At 40.1% G+C, this 22,663-nt stretch overlaps 1 protein-coding gene across 2 annotated transcripts in view; it reads left to right on the top strand.

Annotated features, from left to right (window-relative positions):
* Positions 1–10,480, top strand: part of LOC127423789 (macrophage mannose receptor 1-like) — a 53,162-nt gene extending 42,682 nt beyond the window's left edge. For both annotated transcript variants that reach the window (XM_051668420.1, XM_051668499.1), the window contains 5 exons: positions 734–886; positions 1,100–1,216; positions 1,309–1,470; positions 1,584–1,616; positions 4,615–10,480. In XM_051668420.1, coding sequence (XP_051524380.1) covers positions 734–886; positions 1,100–1,216; positions 1,309–1,470; positions 1,584–1,616; positions 4,615–4,853 — 704 coding nt within the window. In that variant the 3' untranslated portion in view covers positions 4,854–10,480. The remainder of the gene's footprint in view (positions 1–733; positions 887–1,099; positions 1,217–1,308; positions 1,471–1,583; positions 1,617–4,614) is intronic.
* The last annotated feature ends 12,183 nt before the right edge of the window (positions 10,481–22,663 follow it).

Genomic DNA, 22,663 nt, shown 5'->3' on the forward strand with positions numbered 1-22,663 from the left:
AAACAATCTGCATCATCATTTAATAACTAGTGAATATAATGTGAGCGGTTATTGCTTTTGTGATAATTCACTTCACATGTATAATATAGTTTTTCTCTCTAGTAAATAATTTACTGTAGTAAATGTAATAAACTTTACTGTAATATTGACTGTAGTTAAAATTGCAGAACAATCAGTAGCTTATAAACTGAAAAAAAAAAAACTATTAAGATTTACTTAATTTTTTTAAGTTTTTGCACACAGTTTTTCTAAGTAAATTCCAATGGCAAGGGCGTAGATGTGGTTTGAACATTGGGGGGGGGGGGGGGGGGGTTACAGTATGAAGAATTGACATGTTTCCATTGATCATGGTATAAATATGGGTTACCTGCATGTAGCAATATTATTGCGTAGCCTACATTTAAAATTACATTCGGGGCTACAGTCAAAACATTCGGGGCTGAAGCCCTGGAAAAATGACCTGGCGACGCTGATGTTCATGGATAAAATCTTTTTTTCTTTGCTGTCTAGTCAAATGATGAAATATATAACAAAAAAACAAATATAGGCTTTTATTGGACAGTAAATCTACATGTCATGTAATTGTCAACTGCCCATATACAGTATACAGATTTTGGGCACAAATGTATCAAAACATGCACTTTATTCCATATACATCTTGTTATAAATTGCCAATTCTAGTTTAAGAATTCCGGTTGATTTGCTAACACCCCTCTTCCCCTCCACCCCACAGATATTGCCCCCACAGACCCCCCTCAACTGCCAGGGAACTGCCCTGAGTCAAAGAAACGTAAAACATGGATCCCTTTCAGAGGACACTGTTATGCCTTCCTGAACTCCATGTCAGACAACTGGGCTCATGCTACAGTGGAATGCATGAGGATGGGTACGACATTACTCTCTCTTGAGTCTACCGTAGTATAAACAATTCCTCTGTGCACCACAAAATATTAGCCTTGTTTTGTGTTCCACAGAGGAAAGAAACTCTTACATGTTTGGAACAACATGAGGATGAGTAAATAATGATGGAATACTGAGACAGATACTAACAGCACCCTTTAAAGTTAAAACTATGAGTGAGTATTGTCTCTAATTTCAGGTGCATCATTAGTGAGTATAGAAGACCCAACAGAATCTCAGTTTATCCATCAGAATGTGGAGATCCTGCAGGATGGAAGCAAATCATTCTGGATCGGCATGTACCGCAGTCATATGGGTGAGAAACTGGCTTAATCTGAACAAACAAAATATTCAAAATCATCTCAGTAGAGACAAATCATAAACATAATCTGAATGTGTGTGTCACAGGTGATTGGATGTGGATCGACAATATGGTGGTAGATTACACAAACTGGAAACCGCGGATGCCCAGTGACTACGGCGACTGTGTGGAGGTCCAGTCCAGCACTGGGATGTGGAGTACCACCAGCTGCAAAAGTTATAGGCCTTATATATGCAAAACTGTGAAAGGTGAGTCAAACATGCATTTAAATACAACATTAATAATGTATATTGTTCCATTTAGTTCAATATGAGAAGATATAGTTTTTATGAAAACGTAAAAATATGTCTTTGTATTTCAGTTTTACCACCGACAGAGAAATCATCAATTCCACGTATGTAGTCCATCTTTATTTCACTGTAAGATTGTAATATAATTAGGGCTGTCAAAACAGTGCATTTAAAAATAAAATAGAATAACTGAACACACTTAATGCATTTTCATTCTGAAAGCCTTCCTTTTGGTGAATTTATTTATAACTCATATTCAGATGTTACTTTTAACAAAAGCATATTGATTTGTAGTCTCTTAAAGACAAAATGTATTATTGTTGAAGTCAGTGGTACTAACATCGAAAAAACATCTTTGATTCACAATGTGTTCCTTATTCTAAATGTGATTTTAAACAAATTTTGATTCTGAATGACTAAATGATTCATATTATTTTGCATTCATGAACAACTGGATGCACTTCATTTTGAAAAGAAGAAAAATATATTTAAAGACATTTCTGAAAATTGGAGGTTTGAGGTTAATCACTATGAAAGGCATTGAGAATTAACATGATTAATTTATTTAATCTGTTGACAGCCCTAAATATTTCAAAATGCCGACAAACCTGCATACCAGTCAAAGGTTTAGACACATTTAACTAAATTCATATTTCTTGTGATCTTAAAAACCTTTTGAGCTAAAGGTTTATGCTTAAAAAGGGTATTTTTTAAGACAAAATATAAATATATTAAATAAAAAAATAAAAAAAGACTTTAAAAATTCCAACAGTAGTTTAAAGCTACTAAATACAGTTTTACCTATTTGTATTAAAAACAATAATAAAAACTACATATAGCAGAAGCTCACACTTAGCAACTGTAACACAACTGCAGTATTAATGGGAAGTAATTGCATATTGAATGTCACAGCTTGCTAATGTTAATATATATATATATATATATATATATATATATATATATATATATTATTTTATTATATATATATATATTTACATTTATGCATATGGCAGACCCTTTTATCCAAAGCGACTTACAGTGCCCTTATTACAGGGACAATCCCCCTGGAGCAACCTGGAGTTAAGTGCCTTGCTCAAGGACACAATGGTGGTGGCTGTGGGGATTGAACCAGCAACCTTCTGATTACCAGTTATGTGCCATAGCCCACTACGCCACCACCACACCACATATATATATATATATATATATATATATATATATATATATATCATCAAACAAGTTTAAATATTAGTCAAAGATAACACAAGTAAACACAAAATGCAGTTTTTAAATGAAGGTTGTTATTATTAAGGGAAAACAAAATCCAAACCTACATGGCCCTGTGTGAAAAAGTGTTTGCCCCACCTGTTAAAACATAACTTAACTGTGGTTTATCACAACTGAGTACAATTTCTCTAGCCACACCCAGGCCTGATTACTGCCACACCTGTTCTCAATCAAGAAATCACTTAAATAGGACCTGCCTGACAAAGTGAAGTAGACCAAAAGATCTTCAAAAGCTAGACATCATGCCGAGATCCAAAGAAATTCAGGAACAAATGAGAAAGAAAGTAATTGAGATCTATCAGTCTGGAAAAGGTTATAAAGCCATTTCTAAAGCTTTGGGACTCCAGAGAACCACGGTGAGAGCCATTATCCACAAATGGCGAAAACATGGAACAGTGGTGAACCTTCCCAGGAGTGGCCGGCCGACCAAAATTACCCCAAGAGCGCAGCGACGACTCATCCAAGAGGTCAAAAAAGACCCCACAACAACATCCAAAGAACTGCAGTCCTCACTTGCCTCAGTTAAGGTCAGTGTTCATGACTCCACCATAAGAGACTGGGCAAAAATGGCCTGCATGGCAGAGTTCCAAGACGAAAACCACTGCTGAGCAAAAAGAACATTAAGGCTCGTTTCATTTTTGCCAGAAAACATCTTGATGATCCCCAAGACTTTTGGGAAAATACTCTGTGGACTGACGAGACAAAAGTTGAACTTTTTGGAAGGTGTGTGTCCCATTACATCTGGCGTAAAAGTAACACCGCATTTCAGAAAAGAACATCATACCAACAGTAAAATATGGTGGTGGTAGTGTGATGGTCTGGGGCTGTTTTGCTGCTTCAGGACCTGGAAGACTTGCTGTGATAAATGGAACCATGAATTCTGCTGTCTACCAAAAAATCCTGAAGGAGAATGTCCGGCCATCTGTTCGTGACCTCAAGCTGAAGCGAACTTGGGTTCTGCAGCAGGACAATGATCCAAAACACACCAGCAAGTCCACCTCTGAATGGCTGAAGAAAAACAAAATGAAGACTTTGGAGTGGCCTAGTCAAAGTCCTGACCTGAATCCTATTGAGATGCTGTGGCATGACCTTAAAAAGGCAGTTCATGCTCGAAAACCCTCCGATGTGGCTGAATTACAACAATTCTGCAAAGATGAGTGGGCCAAAATTCCTCTACAGCGCTGTAAAAGACTCATTGCAAGTTATCGCAAACGCTTGATTGCAGTTGTTGCTGCTAAGGGTGGCCCAACCAGTTATTAGGTTTAGGGGGCAATCACTTTTTCACACAGGGCCATGTAGGTTTGGATTTTGTTTTCCCTTAATAATAACAACCTTCATTTAAAAACTGCATTTTGTGTTTACTAGTGTTATCTTTGACTAATATTTAAACTTGTTTGATGATCTGAAACATTTAAGTGTGACAAACATGCAAAAAAATAAGAAATCAGGAAGGGGGCAAACACTTTTTCACACCACTGTATATATATATATATATATATATATATATATATATATATATATATATATTATTTATTTTTATTAATTTTAATCAGTGTGTTAATGCTTGGGACCCTGAGGGTTTTAAAAATTTGGATTTGTTTCATATTGTTGGTCACTACATAGTTCAAATCAGTGTTATTTCACAGTTTTGATGACTTTTCTAACAGTATGTGGAAAATAGTAATAAAAAAGAAAGAGTAGGTGTGTCCAAACCTTTGACCGGTAGTGTATGTCTCTAAATTTGTACTCGAGAGTGTCTTTTCCTGTTGCTACTGTCAGTTATTCACTCTCTCAGTGTCTCTCTGTCCATTGCAGTGCCTGTGGTGGAGGACGCGCCTCACGGCTCTGCTGGCATCATTGTTGCAGTGATTTTGATCGTAATTGCTGTGGTGGGACTCTCCGTATTTCTGTTCTTTAAGAAAATCCCTCGGCCTTTCATTGGAGAGCGTGCGTTTGACAACAGACTCTATATCAACTCTGATCTGACACGCTCTCCTACCACTGTTGATACAAAGGGACTTGTGGCCAACATTGAACAGAATGAGCACGCCTAACACAAATACACACATAGAGACACACACAACCATCACTATTTTGAAACATCATGTCAATTGCACAAAATATTTAGGATATTTTGGAATATTTTGAATTGATATAGGAGGAGAACAGAGAATATCATGCATCTGGAATAAAAATTAGAGGTTTTTACTGCATGTTCTCATAAATATATTTAATATATCCAGGTATATGATTTAATGAATCCATGTATATGACTCCATTTTTAGTATAAAAAGATAAATCTGACAATGTATACAACAATTTTGAGTTTTACACTGTCTCTATGTGGTCTTTGTGACTGAAGATGTGTTTATAGTTGGGATAATATCATGTCACTAGTGAGTTGAGTAGCTGATCTTTTTTGTCAGTGTTTGGCACCTTTCTTGGCATTCTTAAGTTTCTTTTAAACTATTCTGCTGAATTTATGCAGCATGAGGTTGCGTAACATCAAACAGGATATTATCCAATCATGATTTTTGGATTTGTATGAGAGCAATAGGGTCATACCACACTAGAAGTGGTACAATAACACTTTTCTTAAAAGGTTAAAACCACTGCCTGATTTAAATAACAGCCACAATTTTGACACAACAGTAAATATTGTAACTTGGCATTCTCAAAATTTCTTAAAGGGATAGTTCACCCAAAAAGGAAAATTCTCTCATCATGTACTCACCCTCATGATATCCCAGGTGTGTATGACTTTCTTTCTTCACCAGAACACATTTGAAGAGAAACAGAAAAATATCTCAGGTCCTTAAAATGCAAGTGAATTCGCTCCAAAAATCAAGACAGTCAGTATATATGTCATCGTTACAACTCCAGGGGTTAAATGAATGTCTTCTAAAGCGATACGATCGCTTTTGGTGCAAAAAATATCAATATTTAAGTACTTTTTAACTATAAACCATAATTTCCGGTCAGCAGCAGTATAGGCATTTGTGTTGGCATGTTACGGACATAATCTCAAGTTCTTTTCTTGGTTGAGACATCCAAGATAAGCAGACAAATGCACCATAGTGAAAAGAAACAGATAAATACAGTCTAAACCAAAATCAATGAAGCTTCTGTACAGCATTCCTCTTTCTCACTTGTAAACAGCGCTGCTCTTCCCGCTGTGTCGCATGTGCCTCAGTTCTCACGTGTCTCACATGCCAACACGATTATGTCACACTTTAAGAGAATTGTTGGAAATCCTATGATTGTTCAACTTTCCTTCAGTGGGCAACTTGGTTGGACTTACGATAACATTTGAGGAAAAAATACCAAAGTAAAAAGTGAATTAAACACTTTCTCCCCCAAAAGACCGAGGTGTGAATGTTTGAGACATTAAGTGGGTACTTATACAGTACTCGCCTAATGGAATTTGTTACTAATTTACTACCAAAAAAAAAAAAAGGAAGATTTACTCAATGAACCCCACATGCATGAACACCCTCTCGGACTGCCCCCTGTACCCAAAACCCACATTGCTATATTGAGACTGATCATCTATGATCACTATGGCAACTAGAAACCTATTAGGGTTGAAGCAGCGATCTGTAATCCACTGAAAGCTGCACAAGCATAATTACTCATTAGAGGGTTTGATCTGGAATTCCCTCTTTACTCTCTGCTGTGTCTTTCATTCTGTAACATTCTGTTATTTCAACTGAAAAAAAAAAATCAAGGTTCATAAGTGATTGAAGGTAAGACTGTCTGCTTTGTGGAGAAATCTGTTAAGGAAGTCTTGAGCAGGGGTGTAGCATTCATTTTAAAAGTGTGTGTGTGGGGGGGGACACAGTCAGCACTTACAGTGCGGTATTAATATAGTAATATATTACAGTATATATTAATATATACTTATATATTAATATAATACTTATATCACACTTATATGTATTATTTACTTTTAATATTTGTAGTATTTTAAAAATTCAAGTATTGCAAATTGCAAAATTTTGCAGAATTAGCTGCAAAAATAAAGTGCATCTTGTGGAGCACTTGCTTCTGTTTCACACATGACAATAAAAGACTGAGCACAAGCTGGTCCTGAATAAATGATTCAATCAATTACAGTAATGACAATTGGGCATGTGCACAATTACATTTTTTACACTGTGCTTGTGCATTGTGGGATTTGAATGTATCCAAGTGGCTCGAGAGTTTTGGCTACATTCACCAAAATTCGTTCAGATCCATTTAATGATTCAGTGACCAGAAGGTGTTGATAAATGAGTGTCTTGTGTGAAATGAGTTCAAAAGAAAATTGTAATCCTTTACAATTTGTATGTCTAAAGACTAGGGCTGTCACGATTATGAAATTTGGCTGATGATTAATTGTCAAACAAATAATTGCGATTATGACGACTAATTGTCTGTTTTAGGGCTGTGACAATTAATTGTCTCATTAAGGGTTTTTACGACTAATTGTCATATAAATTGTCATATTTTTTAAGGTGTGCTTTTTTATGCTTGTTTGCTTTATACACCTTAAGAAGTAATTTTTACATATTTACCTTCAAATATGTAAATCAAATAATAAAATAGTGATAAACTATGATTTAATTTTTAGGCTTTAAAAGCTTATGAATGACATGAAAAATAAAATAAGTATCAAAATATTTCTAAATTAAAACATGTCTCTCTTTTTGGTCAACTTTAGTTTTGGTCAATATTAAACTTGTTTTTTGAACTCATAAATTTTATATTAAAATATCTATTGTCCGTATGTCTACATCGTTATGTAATCAATTTATAACGGAATTAGTTGTGTTTGACAACCATTATAAGAAAAATACATGAAAAATAATTAGATTATTTGTCTGAATAAAATTCTCCACCATTAAAATCATAATACAACGTCTCCTTGTATCCGCTCACAATTTCTATTGTAAGGAATTAGCTTTAATAAGGAATTATGATTAATTCACTTACTGGAGTAATATTAATCTCATGGTTTATTGAAAATAATATCAGAAATATTTTAAATATAGCTTTAGGGCCAGATCGTTGAAAAAAAATCAAGTGACGAGATTATTTATCAAAATATACCACAGTCAATATTTGAATACAAACAAGACTTTATTGCTAATCTAAACATAAAACAAATCTAACACATAAAAACATGAAACAGGTTGGTGAGTAAAGTGAAAAGAGTAGTTTGATCTATACAGAGAAAATTAACTTTATGGAGTCTGTAGAAAATGCCTTAAGAACCATTGATACTTAATTCTGTCTAACTCGATTTGCAATAGGGTAACGTCATGGTTACTTGTGTAACCTCTGTTCCCTGATGGAAGGAATGAGACGTTGTGTCAATGTAGTGACACTAGGGGTCACTTTTGGGAGCCTGAGACACCTCTGGTCTTTGATAAAAGGCCAATGAAAATTGGCGAGTGGTATTTGCATGCCACTCCCCTGGACATACAGGTATAAAAGGAGCTGGTATGCAACCACTCATTCAGGTTTTATGCTGAGGAGCCAAGACAAGGTCTGGCCATTTCAGCGGGTAGTTCTGCGTTGTGGCAGGAGGGACACAAAGTCTCATTCCCTCCATCAGGGAACGGTGGTTACACAAGTAACCATGACGTTCCCTGTCTGTCACTCACTCGACGTTGTGTTGATGTAGTGACACTAGGGGTCCCTATACAAAACGCCACAACTGGCTGAACTGTGTTACGTGAACTGGCGGTGTGTGACGGGCAGACCACTGTGTGCCTCATAGCCAGCACACCAGGTCGACACGTAACCTCCCCCAACATAGTTATGAACGTCGAACGGCCCTTTGGGGACAAGTCGACTACCCAAAAGATAGAGACAGGTCGTAACCCAGTCGTGGCCTCTTTTCCGCTTCTTTTTTTCCACTCCCTAAAAAAGAAGGGGGATTATCCGACTGGGCCCCAGGTCTAGTCGGGGGGTGTCCCTCCTAAGGGGAGGGCACCGCGGAGACCACACCTCACCTAATGAGAGGGGAGGATATTTAAGTGGAAAAATACGTCACATGGTCTTGCCGACCATGTGGAGAGTCTCATGGTAGATCCTACCCAACAGGGGAGGAGTTACTACAAACATGGAGACTGGGGTAGAGGGGCTCTGCCCAAGGAAGACGCAGTTTGCCAAAAGGGAAACGAATTAGCGGAAGATATACATCGCATGGGGTTTTACCTTACAGGGAACCACCACATGCGGAGCACCTACCCCAGAACAGGACTTTTAGTTAGCACGTGTACTGGGCGGCAGTGAGTCTCTCTGAAAACTCGACTGCCACAGAGCTCGGAGGAAGTCAACCAGTGAACATAGTTTGTGAACACTACTGGAAATTAATGGCACACGTCTTCAGCTCAAAAGTGGTGGAAGGCGCTATGTGCAAGCGATACTGCTTATCCGCTTGTATTGCGTGCCACTACCTGGGATGAAACCGGTTCCACCTGGAGATTGTAGAACCTTGCAAAGTTGTTGGGTGTTGCCCAGCCTGCTGCTCTGCAAATGTCTGTTAGAGAGGCACCCCTGGCCAGGGCCCAGGAGGCCGCTACACCCCTGGTAGAATGGGCTCGTAGCCCTACCGGGGGCGGCACGTCCTGGGCGTGATATGCCATAGCTATGGTGTCAATGAGCCAGTGGGCGATCCTCTGCTTGGAGACAGCGCTTCCTTTCCGCTCTGCACCAAAGCAGACAAAGAGCTGCTCAGAGATCCTAAAGCTCTGCGTGCAATCCAAATAAATGCGTAAAGCACTCACAGCAACGACAGGGCTGGGTCTGCCTCTTCCTGGGGCAGCGCTTGCAGGTTCACCACCTGGTCCCTAAAAGGGGTCGTGGGAACCTTGGGCACATAGCCCAGTCGGGGTCTCAGGATCACGTGAGAGTAGCCCGGACCGAAATCCAGGCACGTTTCGCTGACAGAAAACGCTTGCAGGTCTCCTACCCTCTTGATGGAAGCCCAATAATCATGGTTGTCTCAAATAATCGTGGTTATATCAAATAACCGTGGTCAGACGGTTATTTAATAATCGTGACAGACCTACTACAGACCTACAAGGAAACTTTAGTAGAGGTTTTAACCATTATATGAACAAAGAAAATCAATCATTTCCCTACAGTTTGTGAGCTGTTGACCATGACTTTTATCAAAAGACAATTATAATAGTCTTATAATAATTATGATGAGTTTCAATAACGTTCGTACGTTTTCATGTATAAAATAGCATGTCTACATATTTATTCACTTCAGTAAAACGCCGTTGTTCTAAGAACACAGCAGATCTATCCTTTTTCCTACAGTTTGTCGACTGCACACCAACATAGAGGTAAAAATCAGGAGCTGATATTAAAAATAGCTTTACATATTTAACACAGATCTAGTAATCTGCTTGAATTGGCAAAAAGAACCAATCAAACTTTTACCTCATGAACATAATGTGAAAAGCATAACTTAATGAAGACTCATGCGCTGATATAAATTCCACTTACAATGTGTGCTTAAAAGAAGGATTGTCTTTTGTTTTGATTTTTCTGCAGTGCATTTCACGTAATGCTGCCAATCAAGAACGTTATGCCGATAAATAACTCTCATTTGTGTGTTCCACATCTCTAGATTAATCATTTAGATCAACATCAATGCCAATAAAAAACATGGATAAATGAGCATTGTTGAAAGCAACTTTGTAGAAATGCACAGAGCCACGTTGATTAGACTGTCTGACTGACGGCCTATTACCTGTGATTGGCTGGATGGTCACTCAATCAGCCCAAACTAACAAAATGCAAAGAATTCTGTATACAAAACCACCATTTGGACTCAGTATGAGTTTAGCTTGGAAAAGTTCGGGGGACAAAATTCGCCTTTTTAAAGAGTGTGGGGGGCATTTTAGATAAAACATGAGACAATTTATATTTGAAGAAAACAAAATTCAAGATATCACATGTGAGTAGAGTAAATTTTAATTGTCTGTATTTAGGATGCATAAAATGTTAGCTATTTTATCAAGGCAATGGAATTGGCAATTTTATTTCAAAAATGTTAAAAATGTCATTTCCACAACCATCATTTCCAGCACAGAATTGTATTAAACACAATACAGAGTTTGAGATGTGCTGGAAATGACACTGGGGTGGGAATTGTCATGAATTTCATTTCATATTTAAAATGTTTTAATGAAACCTTTCAGTCATTCACAGTGCTTAAAGTGCCCAAAGTTTAAGAAACACCCCTTTGTGATGTTTTTAAGTTTTTGCTATAGAGGTTTTTATTGATGTTGTTACTTTTGCTATTGCCTAATGTTCATTCAAATACATTTACTATTAACTATCATTGTTAATATTAATAATTATTTGTGTTTAATATTTTTTTATGGGCATGATATTTTCAGGATGGTTTTAGTGAGGTTTGAGTGTCTAGAAACTGTTAAGAGCCCTTGCTGAAATAATTCTCTCAATCCATGTGCGCATAAACATTTATAGTGACAAGAAACAATCCAAGACCCTTGACTTTTCATAGTGCAGCCACACTATATTTGACAACTTTTTCTGTCGTTCACCCCAGTCCTCTTTGTGTCTGTCACGGTGCATGTGAGTATTGCTTATGTATTGGGGTAAAGAGCTGCTCATTAGTGATGAGGGGCCACTTTCTGACCTCCTGCTGTTCTGTGGGACATTAATTACTCTTCAATCAAATGAAAGATGCCTTCTCTCTCTCTCCCTTTCTATAACCCGTTCACTGTCTTTCCCTGCTGCCTTCACCCTTTGTTTCCATCTTTCAGTCTTCATCAAGTACGGTAGACTGTTCAAGCACCGGGCCAGATTTTACAGTGCCATGTTGTCATATAGTGTATACATTTTGTTCCTCGTGTCACTTGTAGTAACACTGTCAATTTTACATCCAATAGGATACCACAACAATATATATATATATATATATATATATATATATATATATATATATATATATATATATATATATAAATTCATGTAGTGAGTGTTTACTTGCACTCACTACACACTGATACACTGAATACACTGATAACTACCAAAATTTAGCTTATTTAAAAAAATCCGGCAATGCAAGCATACCGTGTTTACATGAGATTATCTCCTTTTGATGTCCAAATGTAAACAATCATGCGCACAACACTTTCGCCCATTAGATAAACTGGCAAGAACAATGGTAAAGGTCTATTTTAAATGCAACACGAAATAGATAATGGGCAAAATTCAACATGTGCTGGTCGGTTTACGCATAATCTGTTTATGACTTTGACCCGATAAAAGAAAACAGTTTAATGCATTTACATGACCACACAAGTTTTCATCTTATTAAGTATAATCGGTGTTAGATCGTGCATGTTAATGCATTCAAGGAGTGTGTTTACATGCAAACCAATAGGCTGATAACCACCAAAAATCAGTTTATTAAAAATATCAGAAAATGAAAAAAAAAAGAAAAAGAAAAACTAATTTAAATGAGTCTTGAAATCATTGGATTATTCTCTGCTTTTGACGTCAAACTGTAAATAGTCATGCACAAAATTACTGGATAAGCCGATATAAGAAAAACGACGGTACAGGTGTTTACATTCAATGCATGTTTGCTTATCGAGCAAACATGTCTGTGGATGATGAAGTCAACATGGGATTACATCATATCCTGCAACATCTGGACAGACCAGGGACATATGCAAGGATCCTTTTTGTGGACTTCAGTTCGGCTTTCAACACCATCATCCCAGCTATACTCCAGAATAAATTACACCAACTCTCTGTTCCCATGTCTATCTGTCAGTGGATTACCAGCTTTCTGACAGACAGGCTGCAGCTTGTGAGACAGGGGAAACTCACTTCCAGCACCTGTACAATCAGCACTGGTGCCCCCCAGGGATGTGTGCTCTCCCCACTACTCTTCTCCCTCTACACCAATGACTGCATCGCCAAGGACCCCTCTGTCAAGCTCCTGAAGTTTGCAGATGACACTACAGTCATCGGCCTCATCCGAGATGACGATGAGTCTGCATACAGAAGGGAGGTTAAACAGCAGGCTGTCTGGTGCAGTCAAAACAACCTTGAGCTGAACACGCTCAAAACGGTGGAGATGATTGTGGACTTTAGGAGGAACACCCCAACACTGACCCCCCTCACCATTTTAAACAGCACTGTGGCAGCAGTGGAGTCATTCAGGTTCCTGGGCACTACCATCTCACAGGACCTGAAGTGGGAGACACACATTGACTCCATTGTGAAAAAGGCCCAGCAGAGGTTGTACTTCCTTCGCCAGTTGAGGAAATTCAACCTGCCACAGGCGCTGCTGATACAGTTCTACTCAGCAGTCATTGAGTCTGTCCTCTGCACTTCAATAACTGTCTGGTTTGGTTCAGCTACAAAATCAGACATCAGAAGACTACAAAGGACAGTTTGGACTGCTGAGAGGATTAGTGGTTGCCCCCTGCCCCCACTTCAAGAACTATACACTTCCAGAGTGAGGAAAAAGGCTGGAAAAATCACTCTGGACCCCACTCATCCTGCCCACTACCTTTTTGAACTGTTGCCTTCTGGCCGACGCTTCAGAGCTCTGAGCACCAGAACTGTCAGCCACAAGAACTGTTTTTTCCCTCAGGCTATCCATCTTATGAACAGTTACACTGCCCCATTGAGCAATAACTATGTGCAATACACAGTTTAGTCTTTCTTATATTTATCCAACACATCCAACCTCTTCTGCCATTTTATTCCTCTGAAGAAAAAAAAAAAAAAAAAAAAAAACATTTGCACTGTACATAACAGATTGTATTAGATTTGCACTACCCATGTGTATGTGTGTATGTATGTATGTGTGTGTCTGTACGTATGTGTATAATTATTTTTTATTATTATCTATGTCTTGCTGCTGTTTTTGTATTGTTTTTGTATTGTTGTACACTGGAAGCTCCTGTCACCAAGACAAATTCCTTGTATGTGTAAGCATTCTTGGCAATAAAGTTCATTCTGATTCTGATTCTGAGTCTGAAAATTGGTGTAATGGGCAAAATAGACCTGTGTTGATCGTTTTTTGCATATGGCCTTATCCATCACTGTGCAAATGTACCCGCATTTGGCGGGTGTTAATTTCATGCCCTGATAGCATTGTTCAATTCCATGTTTATTTACTGATTTATAAAACAGCAATAAAGTATTCCGCCAGAGATTATTTAGCAGAGACAGGCCACTTCTGTTAAAATGAATGGGAGAAATTGGAATGCCCAGCCATGGAGCTCTGAGCACCCAATAGTCAACGAATGTAGAAAGGAAGTCCTGCCTTACAAGTTAAAGAGCCAATCACCTTTTAGATACAGATATTACCTGTCAATCAACTCTAGAATGCACATGCGCATTTGCTATACAAGCCAGGAAAATTGCGTTTTTTAGCATAATATGAGGTAAAGAATCACAATTCATGATTCCAGTATTGTCAGATTTTATTGCTGATATTGAAATATGTTCTTTGATTGTAATCTTGACCAACTGTTTTTGAGATTTTGGTCTTTCTCCATTAAAGTAGATAGGAGCTGCACTGGCATGAATGGAAATAGCCTCCTGAGAACGTTCCAAAAATGGCCAACAGCGGACTGACATGCTAGAAAGACTATGATTCCGCTCAGGTCTCATATTCTTTTGGATGTGTGGCCTTCATAAAGAATATGGCATGAATTTGAACAGAAATAGTATTTGATGTAACTTCTATTAATTAACATTAATAATCGTGATTACTATATCCAGGGGAATAATCAACAATTATCATAAATGTGCAGTCCTAGCATATAGTACACTATATATTATATATTTTTTTCATAACCTAGAATACCTGATTGGTGACATTTTCATATAAAAAAAAAAATGTTGTACATCATTATTACACAATTAAATGCTGATTTCATAGTTTTCACATGCAAGACTGTTTTGTTCATTAATGGCAACGTGAGTGGTGGTGGTGTAGTGGACTGAAGCACTGAACTGGTAAGCAGAAGGTTGTTGGTTCAATCCCCACAGCCACCACCATCATGTCCTTGAGCAAGGCACTTAACTCCAGGTTGCTCCAGGGGGATTGTCCCTGTAATAATGGCACTGTGAGTCACTTTGGATAAAAGCATCTGCCAAATGCATAAATGTAAATGTTTCATGAAATTGAACACTTAAATGCATGCTGTCCACCATAGAGCACAACAGTGCCTGTCCTCTTTTTCAGCCATCTTTGGTTCAAGAAGTGTTTTTTCCCTCTTTTTTTTTTCTATTGGGATTTCATAAAATCTTTCTTAGAGGGGTTTTAAGCCATGAACTAAACCAACCAGCTCCGAGGTGAATCACAACATGACAAACTTTTATTTGAAGCAAAAAGTATTTGAAGTATTCAAGACTTGTGTACTTAAAGGTGCTGTAAGCAATTTTAGCCATTCTTCTTCCACGAGACTGAGCCGTTGAATTAGCCATGCCCTCTCTTTCCAAAACCCCGCCCTCCAAAGGGTCATGTCTAGAAGGGATCCCTCCCACATCAATTTCATGAGATTCTTAACGCTTTAATTTGAAGTCGCACAGTAACAAGCAGCGCTTGTAAAAGATTACTTTAAATTGTCTGTTTTGATGAATATCATGTGGCTTGCTGTGCATGACACCGCGGAGACTCACAGCATGTGGAGGCTCATGCTACTCTCCGCGATCCACGCACAACTTACCACATGACCCATTGAGAGTGAGAACCACTAATCATGACCGCGAGGAGGTTACTCCATGTGACTCTACCCTCCCTAGCAACTGGGCCAATTTGGTTGCTTAGGAGACCTGGCTGAAGTCAGATGAATAGTCATTCTTGATAACTAATTCAAGTTCTAAAATAAATATTTAACAAATATGATAACATTCAGCTCTATATCTTCTGCTGTCGGTCATGAGGTATTGTTGGTCAGTGGAGAAGTACATCAATCAGTTCTTTATTTAAGCATCTGACTGGGTGGTTTAGTGGTAATTTGCCACTTGCGTTAAAAGCTCTGGGTTCTAATCCTCGCGTATGGAACTTTACATTTTAATAAACAAAGATTGCATCTGCACCTCAGTGGACGTATATCTTTATTGGGGACACATTTGTTCACATTTTTCTTTCCAATTTGACTGGAAAGGCACACAAGCTGGAGAACTTGCAGCGACGAGGAGCGCTCGCCACCCGTTCTCGTTTCCCCCAAGTACATCACTGCAGCACACATGTTGTTATCTTTTTATTTCTGTGTAATTAACACATATGATGTTTTTAAAATTAAAAGCAGTTCATGAACATGCCGTACGTGGATAAAACTTTTCACTTAACTCTCTGACCTTCATCGTGACTAAATCACTGCGAGGAAATCAACTTTATATTCATTTTATTTATTATTATATAGTATTAAAGAAAAAGATTAAGTGTCGAGACAGGTAAGAGGATGGTAAAAACTGGGTCAAAAGGCAGATTTGAACCCAGGTTGTCCGCATGGAAAAAAAAAAAACATCAATTCCATTCTTCTCTACTGAGCAATTGCAGGGACATTTCAGAATGCAGTTTGTCTTTAATTTTATTGTTTCCACCAGAATATTTGAGCGCAAATAACTGCACTGTGTGGCAGGTATGTACAACTAGTGTAAATAGTCACTCCGTAATAATAGTAATAATGTTACATTATTGATGTTCTTGAAGTTTTTAATGCTCTCCATCATTAATACCCTGGGACGAGTGGAAAAAGCACCATAGCATCATAATAGGATGGATATGCATGAAAACTTAACGTGAGAGGGATCCCTTCTAGACACGACCACTCCAAAGACACCAAATGAGCTTTATTGAGACCAACATCATTCAGAAACAGTTGTTAAAAACAACAGCAGCAAAACAGCTGACAACTGACATGAACTACATGGCATAAAAATGGCATTAAAGCCTCAATAATTCACTGTAACTACAACAACAAAATGACTGGCAGGCAGAAAGTGTAAGTGACCGCTGCCCGTGGACACATTTTTGTTTGCTGTTTACAGAGTCTAGAGCTGTCAAAGAGATAGGTGAGATATCTCACAAAATGTATTGCTCACAGCAACTTTAACACCTTTAATAAGGAAATGAACTACAATCCCATGAAGCATTGCGAATGACATAATTGAATCAAAAACTATGGCAAAATATGAAGCTATTGATTTTAGAAGTTGTTGATTATACATATACAGAAACAATATATTTAAAGCATATTGCAAAATATTCATATATATGCAAATAAATAAGCTTGAGAGTCTAGGGAGACCAACTCGACTGTATCATTCACAGTGCATCATGGCAATGGGCGGTCGCTGCAGAGCTCTTTTGGCAAGCTTAGTTTGCCGCCATTCTCTGATTGGTGGATTGTTTCACTTCAGGATCATGGGAAGTGTAGTTCTTCACTAGGAATACCACTAATAAACACAATTATTTGAAAATGAAGTTGAAATAAAACAGACTGATTGCTTTAACTGAATAATGTACCTTGAATAACAATCTCCGAGCTCACGGTAGGTCTGTCTATACAGGTTTATAAGTTTACATTAAAAATAAATTCCATATGGAGAAAATAAATGGGAGTGTTATTTCCGGAACCAGACTGTTGCACTCTATAGTGGACATATTAATATAAGTACATTACTGAAAAAAATCAATGGTAAACGTTTAATTGATTTTCCAATCCCTGATTAACAATGAGAACAATGATACTCCTCTAGGCAGAGTAAATTAAAGTAACAATGATACTCCTCTAGGCAGAGTAACTTAAAGTAACAATGATACTCCTCTAGGCAGAGTAACTTAAAGTAACAATGATACTCCTCTAGGCAGTGTAACTTAAAGTAACAATGATACTCCTCTAGGCAGAGTAACTTAAAGTAACAATGATACTCCTCAAGGCAGAGTAAATTAAAGTAACAATGATACTCCTCAAGGCAGAGTAACTTAAAATAACAATGATACTCTTCAAGGCAGAGTAACTTAAAGTAACAATGATACTCCTCTAGGCAGATTTAGTTAAATTTGAGGGACCTATGAACAAAGCTTTTGTTCATGGTTAGACAAAATGTGTTACAATCATCCCCAGTCCGCCCTAATAATAGTTCCCTATCTGTCACTCACTCGACGTTGGTGTCGATGTAGTGACACTAGGGGTCACTCTTGGGAGCCCGAAACACCTCTGGTCTTTGAAAAAAGGCCAATGAAAATTGGCGAGTGGTATTTGCCTACCACTCCCCTGAACATACGAGTATAAAAGGAGCTGGTATGCAACCACTCATTCAGATTTTCTCTTCGGAGCCGAACAGTCGATGCTCACTGAGCTGAATTCTCATGCCTGTTCATTCAACTCTGCTGGATCTGACGGCGCATTTCAGCGGCTTCTCCCTCCTCTGCACTGGTGCACTGCAGAGAACGCCCCTGGGCGCTTCGGCAGAAATAAAAGAGTATATTCTAAAAGAGTATATTTCTCTAAAAGAGTGGCACACACGGAACGTCTTTTTAAAGATGCCCTTCTGTTTGTGTGTTATTCCTGGTTGCGGTCGTTATCTCTCACCTTCTGACGGTCACGATCGCTGTATTTTGTGTCTGGGCGCTACCCACGCGGAGACAGCATTCGTGGATGGATCATGTATTCATTGCGAGAACATGACCATGGCAACGTTGTGGTCGCGGCTTGCCTTCGTAAGAAAGCAAGCCACCCCAGAGGCTCCCCGCCTCGGTCCTTCTACCTACAGGTATGAGGCTAGCGTGGCTAGCACTGGGGGCAATTTGGGGACCCCAGTGTGACCACCTCCGCCGGGTATCCCCCCATGGACCTCCCATTCCCCAGCACGCTCGTCTGCCCCAATCGGGCTTCCGGATGAGTCCACCGGCTCGTCTCATGGCGAGGGTAAGGTCGCCCAGTCACAGGCTGACACGGAGATGACGGACATGCTTTCCTAGGCAGCCATGAGTGTCGGGCTAGAGTGGAACCCTTCTCTCTCCCCTGAACCCTTGCGGCTCAATGATTGGTCCCTGGGCTCGCAGTGCCGCTCACAGCCACGCTCTGCCCCAGTTCCTTTCTTCCCGGAAGTGCATGAGGAGCTGACAAGGTCGTGGGAGGCAACTTTTACTGCCCAGTCCCGATCTTTCAGCTCTCCAGCCCTCACTACCCTCGATGGTGGGGCGGCCAAGGGCTATTCAGCGATCCCCCGGTGGATAAGGCGCTCGCGGTACACCTATGCCCGTAGAGCACCGCCACCTGGCACGGGTGCCCAAAGCTCCCAAGGCCTGAAGGTTTATGTCATCCCTGATGGCCAAGGCCTACGGTGCCGCTGGACAAGCCGCCTCCGCCCTGCACACCATGGCTCTCCTGCAAGTCCACCAAGCCAAGGCGCTAAAGGAACTGCACGAGGGTAGTTCCGCCCCAGGATTGATGCAGGAGCTGTGCTCGGCGAACGACCTCGCCCTCCGGGTGACGAAGGTCATGGCGCGGCCTCTCAGGTGGGCAGTGTCCACCTTGGTGGTCCAGGAGCGCCACCTTTGGCTTGCACTTTCCAACCCGTCACAATGGCTGGTCCGGACCGTCCGACTTGGCTATGCGATTCAGTTCGCCAGGCGTCCGCCCAGCTTCAGCACCTTCCACTTCACCTTGGTGAAGGGCGAGAACGCCGCTACCTTGCGTGCGGATAGAGCCTGTCCCTCCAGCCGAGATGAAGAAGGAGTTTTACAGCCCCTACTTCATTGTACCGAAGAAAGGCGGTGGGTTGCGGCCAAAATTGGAACTGTGAGTACTGAACTGGGCTTTACACAGACTCCCGTTCAAGATGCTGACGCAAAAACGCTTTCTAGCAAGTGTCCAGCATCAAAATTGGTTCATGGCGGTAGACCTGAAGGATGTGTACTTCCACGTCTCAATTCTACCTCTACACAGACTCTTCCTGCGGTTTACATTCTAGGGTCGGGCGTATCAGTACAAGATCCTCCCTTTCGGCCTGTCCTTGTCCCCTCGTGTCTTCACGAAGGTCACAGAGGCAGCCCTTGCCCCATTAAGGGAAGTGGGCATTCGCATCCTCAACTATCTCGATGACTGGCTAATCCTAGCTCACACTTGGGATGTGTTGTGTGCGCACAGGGACCTGGTGCTCTCTCACCTCAGCCGACTAGGGTTTTGGGTCAACTAGGAAAAGAGCAAGCTCCTCCCGGTTCAGAGCATCTCTTTTCTCGGCTTGGAGTTGGACTCAGTCTCAATGACGGCGCACCTCACGAACGAGTGCGCACAGAAGGCGTTCAGACAGAAGACAGTGGTTCCACTGAAACTGTTTCAGAGGCTCCTGGGCATATGGCATCCTCAGTGGTGGCCACTCCACTCGGGTTGATGCATATGAGACCACTTCAGCACTGGCTCCAGACTCGAGTCCCAAGATGGGCATGGCGCCACGGGACATATCACGTGGCCATCACGCCGGTTTATCGCCACCTCTTCAGCCCTTGGACCGACCTCACATTTCTACGGGCAGGCGTTCCCCTAGAGCAGGTCTCCAGGCGCGTCGTGGTTACGACAGACGCCTCCAAAACAGGCTGGGCGCTGTATGCAACGGGCACGCAGCTGCCGGCTCCTGGACGGGCCCGCAGCTACGTTGCCACATCAACTGCCTCGAGCTGTTGGCAATTCTGCTCGCCCTGTGGGGGCTTCGGCCGTTGATCCAGGGCAAGCATGTGTTAGTTCGGACAGACAACATGGCAACGGTGGCATACATCAACTGGCAAGGCAGTTTACGCTCCTGTTGTATGTCACAACTCGCCTGCCGTCTCCTCCTCTGGAGTCAGCAGCACCTCAAATTGCCATTTTTGCCTTACCAAATATAAAATTCAGTAACACTGTTTTTTGCTTGTTTGAGGCACTATATTTTGGTCCAAAAATAAATAAACTCTTTGTAAACAAAAAACCTAGTTTGTAGCTAAATTCTCTTAACAAAACAAAAAGATATTTTAAATGTGAACAACCAGCAAAAATGTGAAACACTGTTTCTGAAACCCCACAGAAAGGACACTCTTCCCCTTGAAAAGGATCTAGATGTGCCTTGTGTCTGTTTGTAGCTATTATCCAGTGTATAATCCGCCATTGAAGATCTCCTGTCCTTTTTTCAATTGGTGTCTTATACAAGGACCTCCAACTACCTTTTGGAGAAGAGCCTGGCTCAGTAAATCTTGTCCAATTGGTCTCAGGAAGTTCCTTTAGTGCTCTTAGATTGAACAATTTCACACAGGTACAGTATAGGGCTTTCTTTGAAACAGTCTTGAAAAAACCAAGTTCAGGTGTTTTAAAAGAGAGCAACCTCCCTTCAGTCTCCTGCCAATCTCCAACATCCACAGCCACACTGATCCTAGGGAACACTGTCTCAGCTTGCAATGGCAAAACAGGAAAGTTCTCTTTGATTTCATCCAGTAATTTTTGAAGTGTTCGAACAGAGCGAATATCAGTTCTTGTAGCCAGCTGTTCTGCAGTGATCCACTGCTCATTTATCCTGAGATGGCGAATCTTGTGAAGTCCTGCTCTCACCAGATATGCACGGACACTCTGTGATTTCAGCAATACACTAGACAGACAAGGGTTGAAAATTAAAGGTTCTTCTAAATTCCAAGCACTAGATGTGCCAAACTGTTCCCTTTCCACAGCAAAGATCTGCCATGTTTGAAATACTGAGGCATAAAAAGAAGGGAGTCCATCAAGGTCCATCTCTTTCAAGCTCATTAAAAAAAGATCTCTATCCAGATTCAAACATCCCACTCTGTTCAATAAGGCACAAGCTTCTACCATCCAGCTCTGTGGTCGATGGTAGAGTAATTTCTGAACAGTCTGCAGTCTAAAAGCAGCCACTCTTGACCTGATATCTATAAGTCCTTGACCCCCTTCATGGATCAGTAGATACAGTATTGACTCTCTTAGCCAATGTTGTCCAGACCAGAAAAAATTTACAAGCAGTCTTTGGATGCTTCCAAAAAAATCCTCTGGTGGATTCAACACAGTTAACTTGTGCCATAAAGTAGAGGCAACTAGATTGTTTACAACCAGTACTCTTCCCCTATAGGACAGTTGAGGCAGCAACCATTCCCATTTAGACAACCTGGCACATACTTTATCCTTTACACCCTCCCAATTTTTTTTCCCCCTATATTCTTCAGAGCCCAAATATATTCCTAAAAATTTAAAACCAGACTTTTCCCACTTGACATTTCCTGGAATGGCTGGTGAAAACATTATTGTTTTGTCGTTACACCACAATGATTCAGTTTTACCCCAATTGAATTTTGCAGAAGATGCTCTCTCATATAACTGAAGACTGTATTCAATTTCTTCAATATCTTTTTGACTTTCTACCACTACAGTGATGTCATCTGCATACGCAGTCAATTTCACTGAATGATGAGAGTTTTCACCAACACATAAACCAGACAAGTTTTTTCTTAATAAACACAATAAAGGTTCCACTGTTAAAGCATACAATTGACCTGAAAGTGGACACCCTTGCCTAATGCCCCTCTGTACTCTTATTGGCTGACTTAAACCTCCACCTATTTTTACCATACAAGAAGCATTTATATACAACAGTTTGATCAAGGAAATAAAAACATCTCCAACCCAAAGCATGCAGTGTTTTAAAAAGAAACCCATGATCCACTCTATCAAAGGCCTTCTCCTGGTCTAAGGATAAAAGGCCCACATTTAAACTGTTTAGTTTGGAATAATCCAATATATCTCTTATCAGAAAAATATTATCAAAGATCGTTCTTTCATGGATACAATAAGACTTATCTTCATGTATTATATCA

Source organism: Myxocyprinus asiaticus, chromosome 1 (genome assembly GCF_019703515.2).
Source record: "Myxocyprinus asiaticus isolate MX2 ecotype Aquarium Trade chromosome 1, UBuf_Myxa_2, whole genome shotgun sequence".
NCBI classification, from domain to species: Eukaryota; Metazoa; Chordata; class Actinopteri; order Cypriniformes; family Catostomidae; genus Myxocyprinus; species Myxocyprinus asiaticus.